This window comes from Anthonomus grandis, chromosome 5 (assembly GCF_022605725.1).
Source record: "Anthonomus grandis grandis chromosome 5, icAntGran1.3, whole genome shotgun sequence".
Lineage (NCBI taxonomy): Eukaryota > Metazoa > Arthropoda > Insecta > Coleoptera > Curculionidae > Anthonomus > Anthonomus grandis.
This window is the reverse complement of record NC_065550.1, coordinates 5,112,573-5,125,919: the sequence shown is the minus strand read 5'-3', so window position 1 is coordinate 5,125,919 and position 13,347 is coordinate 5,112,573. Positions and strand designations below refer to the sequence as shown.

Here is a 13,347-nt window from a genome sequence, read left to right as displayed (position 1 = left end):
ATTTACATGGGTTAGTTATGGATTGGATTTCAATGTAAGAAAAGGTTTTTCTATATCGTTTAGACACTCTTGTGTACCAATATACCAGGACACAGATTTTCTAAATGAGACTATTCTTGATTCTGTATCTAGAATAGCTGATCTAGTTATACTGTTTGATTGCAATAAAACAAAAACTTTAATATTTATATAGATATTATTAATATAATTATGCGCCCGGCACACGAAAATCAATTTGTTGTTTGGTCGCCATTGTGACAAATTGGTCAAATTGTGAATGTCCAGCAAAAATTCGTAAGATCTCATAAATCTCGCATAAATATTATAAATAAGGATAACTTTTACACCCGTTCCTAAACCCAATGTAATCAACTTATAGCGCAACAAATCATGGTTTGCTCTATCGGACGCTTTCGAAAAGTCGGTATAAATGCTATCAATATAACCTTTCCTCTCATAAGCATACGATAGTTATTGTGGCTAAACTCTGTGCATTTCCAAGCGATTTGGTCGTAAACCAGTTTATCCAGAATCTTGTATATTGTCAGATCTAAAAATATGTGTCAAAAAAAACTAAATAAGTTACTTATTTTATTGGGTATTACCTCACTTATAGTAAAAATCAATTTAGAAAATACTATCTCACACGTTCAAAAATTGAAAAGAAGAAGAAAATAGACTTGTTTACGTATTTAAAAGAAATATGAACTTAAATATTTCGTTATATTTATTTTAATTTAAGTTCAATAAGTTTTAAATGCAATAATTTGAGGTATAATAGATTTTTTATATACCTAGGAGCTAAGGTTTAATCCATTAATCTCTGAGATCGTTCCTTCTTTTCAATATCCTACCTAACTTTATGAATATTAAAATTGAAAACGATGATAAAAACCTACTTATTTAATAAAAATACCTAATTTGAAACAACGTTTCAGTAGTTATATCAGTCTCTCTAAAAGTGATTCCAAACTGCATTTTTTCAACTCATATATTTTACAAAAATTTTCTGAATTTACAGCTGTCAAATTGACACCCTTGATGTATTGGCTATTATAGGCCATTGATATGCTTCCTTCTTATTTTTTTTAATTTATGCAGACTCAATTTCTTATTCTTTTCTTATAGATAAATTCCCGTCAAGATTCTTTCGCAATAAAATTAAATACCATGCAGAGCACAAGAAAGAATTAAATGTTACTTAGTTTAAATTGACAACTAAAACAAAAAGTATCACTATTTTTAAAAAAGGAAAAATATCAATATTGGTAATTAATTAAATCAGATCATTATATCAATCAATTATACTGTTTACAAATAAATAGTAAAAACAGTGAATTAGATATTGCATAGTAAATCATAGTATGATAATGCCATAATGAAGACAGATGAAAGTTACCCATTATTGGTACTTATTCGGTACATTTTTCTCTTAAAGAGCTCTGGTGCTTTAGCTAAATAAATGGCAACCACATCTTCACCTGATTTACGGTGCCCACCTTAAATTGAGGATTAGGTTGCAGAAGTCTAAAAAAATATTACCATTAAAAATGAATGTAGTAATGATTCCAGTTACAAGTACAAATAATTTGTAATTGTATTAATGTAAGGAACATAATTATTTAAGATTCTGGTGTTCTACAATTTTTGCACATTATTCCAAGAGGCCAATAATTATATTAATGATATAATAATAATACGCTGTTAATAATATTTAACTGTGTAGGTTTAGGGCCTCAGGCCTATATTCTGGCAGGTGCAAACCGTGTCTATCTTTATTACCTGTACATATTTAAGACTGATACAAGTAAACCTAATAACAAAATTAAAAATTGGTTCATGCAACTGATATTGTTGAGGACTTTTATGCTCAAATGGCAATAAACTCAGGTATCTTTAATATGTAATAAGACCTAGAAAAAATCTATAATCACTACGTACTAGGGTCTCATCTTCTAATAGCAACAATTATTCTTGGTGTGTTTTATATCTTCCGGATAAAAGACTTTCATTGTTGTAAACAACAAAATGCATAAAAAAATTAGGTTAGGTTACTTATACTACTTACCAACTTGTTTTTAGATTATAAAGAACCAAATCGCCTTCAACAGATACTTTGCATATTTCACTAACAAACTCCTAAGTATCGGACATTTTTATTGCCTCAAATTAATCTAAAAAAACTTTTAAAAAAGTTAAAAACAATATCAAAATGTATTGTGTATGTATTCTTTTGTGGTCCTTTATCATGAATCGAATAAAACATGGTAATGAATTATGAACAAAGTGTTAAATAATACAAATGTAACTATCGGATACGTATTACGTGGTTTTAAAACGTTCAGAATATCATTTCTCTTGGTTATACACGACATATATATATATATATATATATATATATATATATATAGGGATATTGGGTGCCTTATTATTTAACTTATATAACTTTTCAAATTAAGATACCCGGAACGATTTTAAATCGAAAAGTTGTCTGCTTCAAATTATGACATATGCATGTCGGAAGCTCCTCAATAATTCTTTCAGACGCCATTTTGTGTATAAATAATGCAATAAGTTTATCACTTATAAAACACTCAGACTATATTGCGTCAAAACAACTTATCAGGTAGACTTGACTATACACAAATAAAACTTATCTTACACAAGAAAAAAATAAAATAAAGAAAACAATTAAATATCGACCTAAAAAGGTAAGAACTAGCGATCCGTAGCCGGTTTCTGCTCTCGCCCAGTTCTATCTAAAAACTGCCTTTCTTTTTAATCCAAAATCCCTTCAATGCTCTATTCATTCCCGGCTACGTTTCACTCTCTCCAATATTTATTTTTCTAAATATCGGATCATGTTACATACCCGTTCAAAAGCCGAATATTCAGCACTTATAATTTTTTTGAGCCAGACTCATAAACTAAACTTTATCACCTTTGTGGCAATACCGCTGTCGCCTGGTTCTTAACAACTAATGTAAACAGATATGTACCCTATTTTAACTTAAAATTATATAAAAGTATCTGAAGCTGACATGTATAAGTACACCCTGTGCTTACGTGTGTATAATTTCGTTGAATGTAAACATGTTGAGCCTACGCTTGGTTATAAGCCTATCCACAAAACAGTTTCTACAATAATCACTTTTCTTTTGTAGAGCTCTAGATGCAGTGGGTATGTCCTGGGATAACATGCACCTGAAAAACATCCTCTCTAGTGATACATACTGTTCTCACGTGCCAGACAATTCGAATTCGAACGGTAGCTTCAATTCTCAGGGACAGCCGCTATGGCACGAACCGATTCCATGGTGCGCGGCACGCGTCGACTCTCTACGATCGCACGGCCATTCCGAGGCCGCCTTAAGGCTCGCGGTTTCGGTGGTGAGAACCATGAAACAGCAACAGCTGCAAGCGCAACGTCAGTGGCACGAGAGTCAACAGGAGAAGGCGACCACCTCGTCCGCTCCCAGTACTAGTCAGCAACCTAAGCCCTGTACATCCAGGTGTCAGGTAGGTTAATCTTCTGATGGCTTTATTATTACTCGGATGACTTACGGGGGTCAAAAATGCCCCTGTTGGAAACTTGGATAAGATACCTCGGTTTTGTAGATGTATTTTAATATTAGTTTGTTTTTATTATTTATTTACATCACTCAACAGATAAACTCCAATAATAGAGTGGAAATGATGTATATAAACATGAAATAATCTTATCAAAATAAAATTAATATTATAGATATGATAAATTATTAATAAATATATAAAAAAGAAGAAAACAAAATTATCTAAACTAAGTGAATTCTTTGAATTTCGGCTAGGCTACAGTTAAATATATCGCATTGATTCTGTATAGAGTTGTATGTATTGCAAGCTTTACGTATAGGCGAAAATTTTTTAATATTGGTTCTAGGTATTAAAAGGTAAAAAGTTTGCCTGCGAGCTGACAGCCGAGGAGTGTGTAAATTTAGAAGTTGCAAGATCTCTGGCGAGTCAATTACGCCATTAATTAATTTATGTAAGAACTGTAAATCTGCCGAATCACTTCTTTTCTGTAAGGATTTTTCCTGAAATCTTTCAATCAAACGATCATGTGAGAAGGCGATTTCCGGGTACACTCTTTCGCATTTAAACCAAAGGAATTTAAGAACTTTTCGCTGTATATTTTCAAGCTCTTGAATATGATTCTGTTAGTATGGCGACCAGACTTAGGGAAGAATATTCCAAAATTGAACGAACGTAGATAAAGTACAGGAGTTTAATGGAGAGTTCCTGACAAAACTCAGCATTTTATACTTCTTTTTATGATATCTTCGATATAAAAAATAAATGAAAGTGAGCTATCAAAAATGACTCCCAAGTCTTTAAAGTAAGTTGATCTTGGTAGTGTCACATTATCAATTTTGTATTGGTAAGTAACACAGTCCTTTTTTTAAGGAGTAGGAAACCACACAACAATTAGAGGCATTTAGATGCAAGTTGTTATTCTTGCACCATTCATTCACTGAGTTACTGGCTGCTTGGAGTTTAATGCAGTTGTAGCGGGGGTTCTACGTACTTGCCGTATGTCCACCCTCTAACCTTTGACGTCGCAGGGTATCCGTCAACCCCCCTCACTATTTCTTTACAGTTATAGGAGAAAAAGTTGACAAAATGCCTCGGGCGCCACTCTAAGTAATTAAAGGAGCTTAGAGTCTCCTCTAGCCTCTCGGATAAGCCTTTAGACAGTGGAGAAACCAGGTAGAGAATGAAAGTAGACTGTCCGGTTATAATGAGATCTTATTGCTCTTAATCTTTATTATTACAAATACTAATAAATAACAGGTTTGGTTGTCCTTAAAATCTAACAATCCCCATTACCAATTTCTATGATTAAGCACAGGCAGTTATTTGGGAAAATGTACCGGAAAATTCGGCACTCTATTAATGACGCAAAATGGTATGATTTAAGGGACGGGGTTATGATGTTTTGTACAAGCGGTTACGGATAACATTCGTTAAGCAAAGCCGGAAACTCAACACCAATCAAGTGAAGCAATCTCAATCAATCGGTCAACATTTACCTCTGCTCTGTTGCTATACGGATAGTAATTATGACATCACGGACTCGGTTATTACTTGTCTCTCGCCACTTTGAGAACCCAAGTAATAATAAACGCGGCTACTGCCTGCCCTACAAAATACAAAGAAAGATAGTGTCCAAGCAGTAGTTTTCATCAATCAAACAATTAAACGGAACGGTACGGCCGCGGACAGAGCAGAAAATAAAAAAGTCAATAGTAAAAATGATCAATTAAATACAAAATAAATCCGCAGTGAATGTTTCTCTGGTTGCAAACAAGAATGTAACTTTTCGCGAACGGAACTAATGCAACGCTGTCTTAATCACCCGTTTACTACCTGCCCTACAAAACACGAAAAAAGATAGTGTCCAGGCACCAGTTAATAATATTCGCGACTGTGGCTTGCCCTACAAAACACGAAGAAAGATAGTGTCCAAACCACAGTTTTAAAAATAAATTGAACGGGACGGAAAGATATCAATAGCAACGGATTCGATAAAGATCTTAATACGCGAGCTTGGAAGCGGCCGGTCAACTGTCAACAGGTGGCTCTTACCTAACCCAATTCACACTGTCAACGTCAAGACAAATTTAAACGTAAATATTGAAAATTTAACGGTATTGAAATATGGAAAAATTACTGGTACTTCGCTCGAAAGGTATGGTACGACCGTACTGCGACGAATGTGCCACCTTGGTGGACCTGGAACCTTTTTATACCCATCGCAGGAATTTGGATGCCGACGACTCACGAACATCCTCGGAACCAATTGTGGGATAAAAATGCAATTGGGAAAACTTAATCAAAATAGAGGTTTTCCTCATGAAAACGGTACAGATTTGTAGGCCATGACCTTATATGATAAAGAAACTTAGTTTCAGCTCTTAAAACCGGGTATTTCTAGGTGAAAACAGCGGGACAAAAGCTGGCCACATGTGTACAAGAAAACCGGCTTTTCAGGAAAACCGCGGGAAACTGAATCATGATTTATATTATATTTTGCCACACCGGACATGCCCCTTCATTTAACAGAGATTCCCAAGGTAGGTAAACCTTGAAACTTTCAAAATAGAACATGTACACAATGCAACAGCATGAAACGAAAATTTCATGAAAATAACCGGAAAACTGGAAGCATAGTGATGAAAACCCTCTTAGCTTTAGGCATTTGTGGTTTTTTATTATCCTAAGAATAACCAGGGCTAAAACAATGAAGGCCAGAGACTACAACATAGTTAACGGAGAACTAAGTATAACCTATAAGAAATCGAATCTTTCCAGGATACTATCAGGCTGGAAACCTCTTTAAGTTGATTTCTTTATGTATGTTTACAATTATAAACCCCTCATGACTCACAGGTAAAACTTAAAATGTATCTTTTTGTTATGTAAATTATAAAATTGGAGGTTAAAATATTAACGGAGCAAAATTATCTTATTAAGACTGCCTGTGCTTACCCTTATTACTATAAAATAAAGACAAAATCTTGTAACTTCGTTACACAGTCCTCAATATTATCAATTCTACAGTATAATTTTTTATCATCACAGTATAATAAGTTGTTTCTTTCTAGATCTTTTGAAATGGTATTAATAAATGAGTTGAAAAGTAGAGGTCCCAATATGGAGCCTTGTGGTACGTCTGAAGGAGCGACTATTTCAGTTGAACTGTGTTTAAATATTCAACATGTTGAGAACTTTTAGTAAGATAAGAAGAGATAAGAGAAGTTAAACGAGATGAAAATCCAAATTGGTCAGATTTGATATAAGAACGGAATGGTCAAGACGGTCGAAAGCTTTCGATAAATCTGTATAGACTACATCAACTTGAAAATTATCATTTATAGATTCTGATATAAATTCCGTGATCGTAATAAGATTAGTGGTAGTGGACCTGCCCTTCATGAAGCCATGCTGTCTAGTATCTATAAGATGCTTAATAGGAAAGTATAATGCCGAATGAAGGACCCACTCAAAAAAGAAGTTGTTAATAAGTGTAACTGGCCGGTAGTTATCGATAAGTTTTTTATCATTTTTTTTATGAACAGGAATAATTTTAGATTTTTTTCCACCAGAACAGAGGAAATTCTCCATTTAAATAATTAATTAAACAATATTGTTAGCAGTTTACAAAAAGCATATGCACAGTCAAATATAAGAAATGCAGGTATTTTAGCAGGACCAACTGTAGCTTTGGGCTTAACTGATTTTAAAACACTTAGTACTTAATTTTCTATGAAAGATGTGATGTTAATAGTATCACAATGTGAGTAGTTGATTTCAGTTATCTTCTATTGAGATGTGCTAGTGTATGAGTTATAAAAAAATTGAGCACAGGAGTCTGCTATTTTTTGGGGATCAGATAGGAGAGAACCAGTTTGATCATACATATTTATTTATTTATTCAATCACAGTATCAACAGTCAAAAGCTACTTACAGATACCAACTTACATACTAAGTAATATAAAGTATACTAAGTTAATAGTAAAAAAAAACAACTAAACACTAAAGTAAAATGTACCAACTAAGTCATATCTGACAACTACATAACACACATATGAAAATAATAAGGTAACAATGATTAGAATTGCATGATTAAGAATATTTAAAGTTAAGACAGAAACAAAAAAAAAACGTACGGCCACTCGAAGTTCTCTTAAAACAGGATAAAAAAACATAAGAGAAACAGGATGTTCATTCGTGATGAGTGTCTTAAATTGATTGAGGCTAGTTGAGTCAATATCTATATCTGAAGCATATAAATTAAAATAATAGCAGAGTTTATATATGTGTGAGTTTTTGTAAAGGTTTGTACGTGGATATGCTAAGTAAAACATTCTCGAATTACGAGAATTTAATCTGGTAATGGTAAAGGGGAGACGAAGAATGTCAGGACAATCTATTTTGTTTTTTAATATTTTATAAGTAGTTAACAAGAATATCTTAATTCTCCTCTTATTTAAAGAAAGCCTGTCAAACACCGACAATAAGTGTTCATTATCACAACGTCTAGGGGGATAAACACCAAATTTTCAGTAATTCATACACTTCAGAAACGTCCTTTGCACCCCTTCAATCAAGGCATTAAAAGTGTTACAGACAGAAACATACGTCTTAACAGGTACAGGTATATTTATGTCAACCAATCAGAGCCATCCAAACTTGATATAGGGGAGACCATATGATGGAGTTATACTCCAAGATTGGCAACACCAAGCTATCAAAAAGATTGAGAATATCAAAGAGAAACATATTACGTGGCATAGAACTGTTTTTTTGTCAACTTAAAATCAACTTCCAAAAGTTGTTTGGTTGTGTTGAAAGATTTTGCTCAAGGATAGAGCAGTAGGATTTATATGAGTGATTCATGTCTGCTTTTATTTGAATGCATAAGTTGCGAAAGTTACGTCACGTGTGTGATTTTTAGGAGTCTTTTCGTTGGGTCTTTCTTCGGATTCTTCCGGGACTTTGTATAGCGTTTGTGAGTCTCTTTGTTAAATATATTGCCTGCGTTTTCCAGGACTTCTGTAGTTTTTAGGGATCTTTTCCTTGGGTCATTTTCTCTAGGGCTAGGATTTGTGAGTCTCGTCTTTAGGTCATTTTGCCCGGATTTTTCCGGACTCTTAACTAATTATTGCGAGTCTTTTCTTTGGGTTAGTTGGCCTGGATTTTCCAGGACAGCTGTGTTGACAGAGTAGAGCATATCCCAATTTATTTCCAGGAAACTAGTATATAGTTTCCAAGATCAGCTCTTTTAAAATTATAGAAGACATTTTCAGCTTTAAGATGATTGTGAAATTGTTTATTAGAGGTGGTTTTAAATTTAATAAGAAGTGATGGATGAAAAATATCCTCTTTTAACAAAAAATCATGGCATTTTTTAACGGAACAAAACTTAGGAGTTGGCGAAATAACGAAATCTAGTAACCGCTCTTAAAAATTATATATCGAATTAAGCTGCTGCCAGTTAAAAAATTCTAAAAAGTTTCCAAACTATTTAAACTAATTAAAGCAACTTTTCTATTTAAGTTTCTCGTATTATTATACTCAGGTAAGTTAAAATCACCAAACAATATTATCTTAGCCTAACAAAGATATGTTAAATATTCAAATGAAAGATATTCAAATAATAATTCGTACGTCTCAATAATTTGATTTGGTGGTATATATATATAAGAAAATAGTGTATAGGCAGCTGGTGTCAGTCACTATTTTTATTCCTATTATGTCAACTATTACGCAAAGTTCTGCCTAATAGCGAGCATTATACTGAGGTTGCATCGTAGAACTTGCAGTTATCCAAACTTGCCACGAGTCTATTATTATGTTCAGACGATTGTATGCGATAACATCCAACTCTAGACAAGCCTGAACTATATTGGCGTTATTTTTAGTAGGCCAGATTTTAATAAGGCTTAATACAGATGAATTAGTAAAAAGTATTTTTATTTTGAGACCTAATAAAGTTCTGGAGATCTTCCCTTGAATACTCTTCTGATAGTCCCACGATGGTAACTTTTGGTTGCGCAAGCTTAAGTTCTTTTATTTCATAATCCTCTGTAAGTCTCTCGCTGGCAAGATTCTTAACGATAAAAGTCAAAAGAATATCTTCATCTGCGATATTCTGAACCTTGCTTAGTTGAATGCTGTCATGTGCTCATGTGCTGGATTAATGTTAGTTAAGTTATCTGTCTTCGTGTGAGTGTTGCCTTGATTAGTATTTTTTGGCCTAATAACAATTCTCGATTGCTTGTTTACGATCTTAGCATAGCTTGGTTGAACAGAAGTTTTGATTGTGTTTCGACAAGAATTCTTTCAAGCCTGGAATCAATGGAGTGTATAATAGAATCCTTAACCGAAGATATATTTTCGTCGATTTCGGTCTGCTTTAAAGAGTACTTAATTACCTCCAAGTAAAGGTTTTTATTTATGGACTCTTTAATTGTATTTTTAATATCCATGTCAGGAATATGTCTGCATGTTGGGCAACACCAGTGTCGTCCTGGGACCGTAGATAATAAATGTGCTGCTTCACTGATACGCATACAATCAAGGTGATATCTCTTGGAGCATCAACCGGCGCATGTCACGTATGGCTTATTTCGAGAGCTGGACGCTGATGCATTACAAAAACCGCACTGAGACATGATGTTTTGTTTCTGTCTTGTTCATACACACACGATAGAATCAGAACCGCGGCATCAATAGAATTCGATTTTATTGACTTATGAAAGTATTGATAGACCACTCACCCCTATTCCTCAATACTTCAGGAAGGCCTCAGAGAATTGTCAAACTTCTTGTACTTATTTACTTCACAATATAGGCATTACGTACAGAAACATACGTCTTAACAGGTACAGGTATATTTATATCATCCGTCTAAATTATGTCTAAATAACTTCAAATAATTTTAACCGTCCTAAGTGAATGCACCAACCTATTTATACCGTATACAGAGTGCTCATATAATGTAAATGGAATTTTGTCTTTTTTTTTTGGTTAATCTAGCACTTTATTATTTTACTATTATTACACAAAATTTTAACATGCATGTTCTTTTAATTTGGCAAATATTTTTAATTTTCTTTTCTAAATGTATATTTTTAGTTCTACAAAAATTGGTATAGACCATTTTTAAAATAAAAACAGTAAGGTATTCATCAAAGGAATAATTTAGCAGCTATAGGTGTACAAATGTTATCGTTAGGTATTATTAATGTAAGATCGCTAGTTAGCTGCTTTAATAGTTTTCGCGACCATGTATCCCAGTTTGATTATGATGTCGTGGGAGTGACGGAGACCTGGTTGAGGGAAGAAATTGATTCTGTATCTGTCACTATACCTACATATTCTTTCGATATATATTCTTTCCAAGATAGAGATGGTCGGGGAGGGGCTGAACTTCGAAGTTATCATTCACGAATGTAAACATTTTATAGAGCATATTTGGGTGAAAATTTCTCTGTCTGATCAGACGTTTTTAGTGGTGGGTAATATTTATCGACCCCGCAGCACAGCATAAAGAAACCAGCAGTCGCACTTCAATAAAAATACATTGGCTTGAATAAGCGAGTTCGGTGCATATGTACTAACGCAGACGCGGCATATTTGCTTATAGTAGGGATGCCGCTGACACTCGCTACGGTCACCGAACATAAACTAGAATAGAAGGATCACTCTAAGCGCCGCCCAAAATGTTGCCTTTCTCACTCGCTTTCTGATGCTACTCTTTTTTGCTGCCCGGTGGCGACTGCGTTATACAGGGGCGTCTTCAATATTAGAACTATAATAGCGTTGTGCGGAAATTTTGTACTTTAAAAATGCCGGCGATATGTTGCGTAGATGGCTGCAGGAGTAAAAGGAGATATACATTTTTTTTAAATAAAAATGGATTAGTTTACAGAAAAAAATACACGCTTTTCTTCAGTATTTCTTAAATATCTCGGAAAATTGAGATCCTACAAAAAAATTTAAAAAGTGTCAGCGATTTAGAGTACATATTTTTTTTAAATCGTGATTTTAATCTAAAAAAATGCAAAATTTTTGGTAATATTTTGTTATTAGTGGTGGTTTTTAATAGTGAAAGCTATCCGATTTATTATTAGTTGCATTGCAATCATTTAAATGATATAAATTTTAGCCACTTATACCGTCTAACCATACTTAAAATGCATTTTTTTCGTCATTAAGGGTGGTTTTTAAGGGTTTAAGTTTCAAAATATTGATGTGTACTATAATTCCCAATGTAAAACTATATTTATTTTCATATTTATATGAATTCTAGGTTGTAAAACACCTATTTTCGTTTTATTTGAATTTTAGTGGTTTGTTCTTTCACCCCCTATTTAAAAAGCAAATAATTAGGCATTTAATAAGTTTTTTTTATTTAACTGCCTTTTTATATTTCACTGTTACCGAGTTCCATATGCTGAGTGTTGTTATCACATTATTATGTAAATTTTATTAAATATTTAAAAAATGGGTATATTAACGAAGTTATTATTAATTAAGTGTATGTAATATTAGGTAGGTAGTTTCTTGGTCAGTTAAGAAAAGAGCATGAAAGGAACGTAAAGCTAAGATTTAATTGCGTACATTCTAATAAACTTAATTTTAAAGCTATCTACCAAGTGTTTTTCTTACAGTTATTTGTTCAAAAGAGATACTTAATAATATTCTTTCAGTTTCATTTTAACAATAATACAAAGTGCCTTTAATTTCAAAAAATTCCATATATTACACGCTGCCCGCCGCGATGTACGAAAATATTCCTTATTAAAAATGTTTCAAACACCCCCCGTATCGTAAAGGATTGCCGTCGAAACTAAATAATGATTTACGACCGCGTAAAAAAAGTCGGCACTGTTTAGAAGTCCCTACTTCAAACGGCCGCAAGAGAGTGAACCTACTGTCTTGTTCTTTATACTGTGCTACGGCCCACGCGGCTTTTGCCTTGGCTAGAGCCGGACTTAAAAATTTTTTTAGATATTATTATCTTGTAAAATAAAAATACCTACATAGTACAAATATTTATTTTTTAATATTAATAAAGTTCATACATTAACAAAATATTTAAACAAAAATAAACCTCGCATTTCTACATCTAACAACGACGATATAGAAGAAACGAAGAAAAGAACGTGCAGGAAGTTAATTAGGTATGTACCATAAATTTAAGAGACCATTCTTTGAGTAATTTTAAAACAAAAAGTTCATATAAACATATGTCCAGAAATTCTTCTCTCTCAATATACAGGGTGTTAAAATTTAACAACTGAAATATACGCCACTGACTTTTGTGCAATTTTTATTATGTTCTGTGGATTATACAAATAAAACTTTTTTGTCTCTTGACTTTTTTTCGTATCTTGCTTAGCTAATAATAAATTCCAAAATAAACTTTTCCCCAAATTCCTTGTGTGATCCAGGGATATGCAATTAAGTGGACTTTTTTTTCTCGAAAAATAAGCGAGATACGAAAAAGTTATATTTGTATTTGAGTAAATCAAATAAGATATTAAAAATGGCACAAAATTCAGGTGCCCCAATTTTTTTGCCACAAATATTTCTTCAGGTCCCGTTCGAGATTACACTGAACCTAATAAATTTAATCATGTTAGGGGTAAATTAGCTCCTTAATGTTATAAATAACACCGCCAGAGAACTTGCGGACCTATGTTCATATGAACTTTTTGTCTTAAAATTACTCAAACAATCGCCTGTTAAATTATTTATGGTACATACTTAATTAACACCCTGTATAGTAACGCAAA

General features: G+C 33.1%; 1 protein-coding gene across 2 annotated transcripts in view; it reads left to right on the top strand.

Annotated features, from left to right (window-relative positions):
• The window catches only part of LOC126736886 (zinc finger SWIM domain-containing protein 4-like), a 410,579-nt gene that overhangs the window by 329,350 nt on the left and 67,882 nt on the right, over positions 1-13,347 (top strand). For both annotated transcript variants that reach the window (XM_050441498.1, XM_050441499.1), the window contains exon 8: positions 3,165-3,519. In XM_050441498.1, coding sequence (XP_050297455.1) covers positions 3,165-3,519 — 355 coding nt within the window. The remainder of the gene's footprint in view (positions 1-3,164; positions 3,520-13,347) is intronic.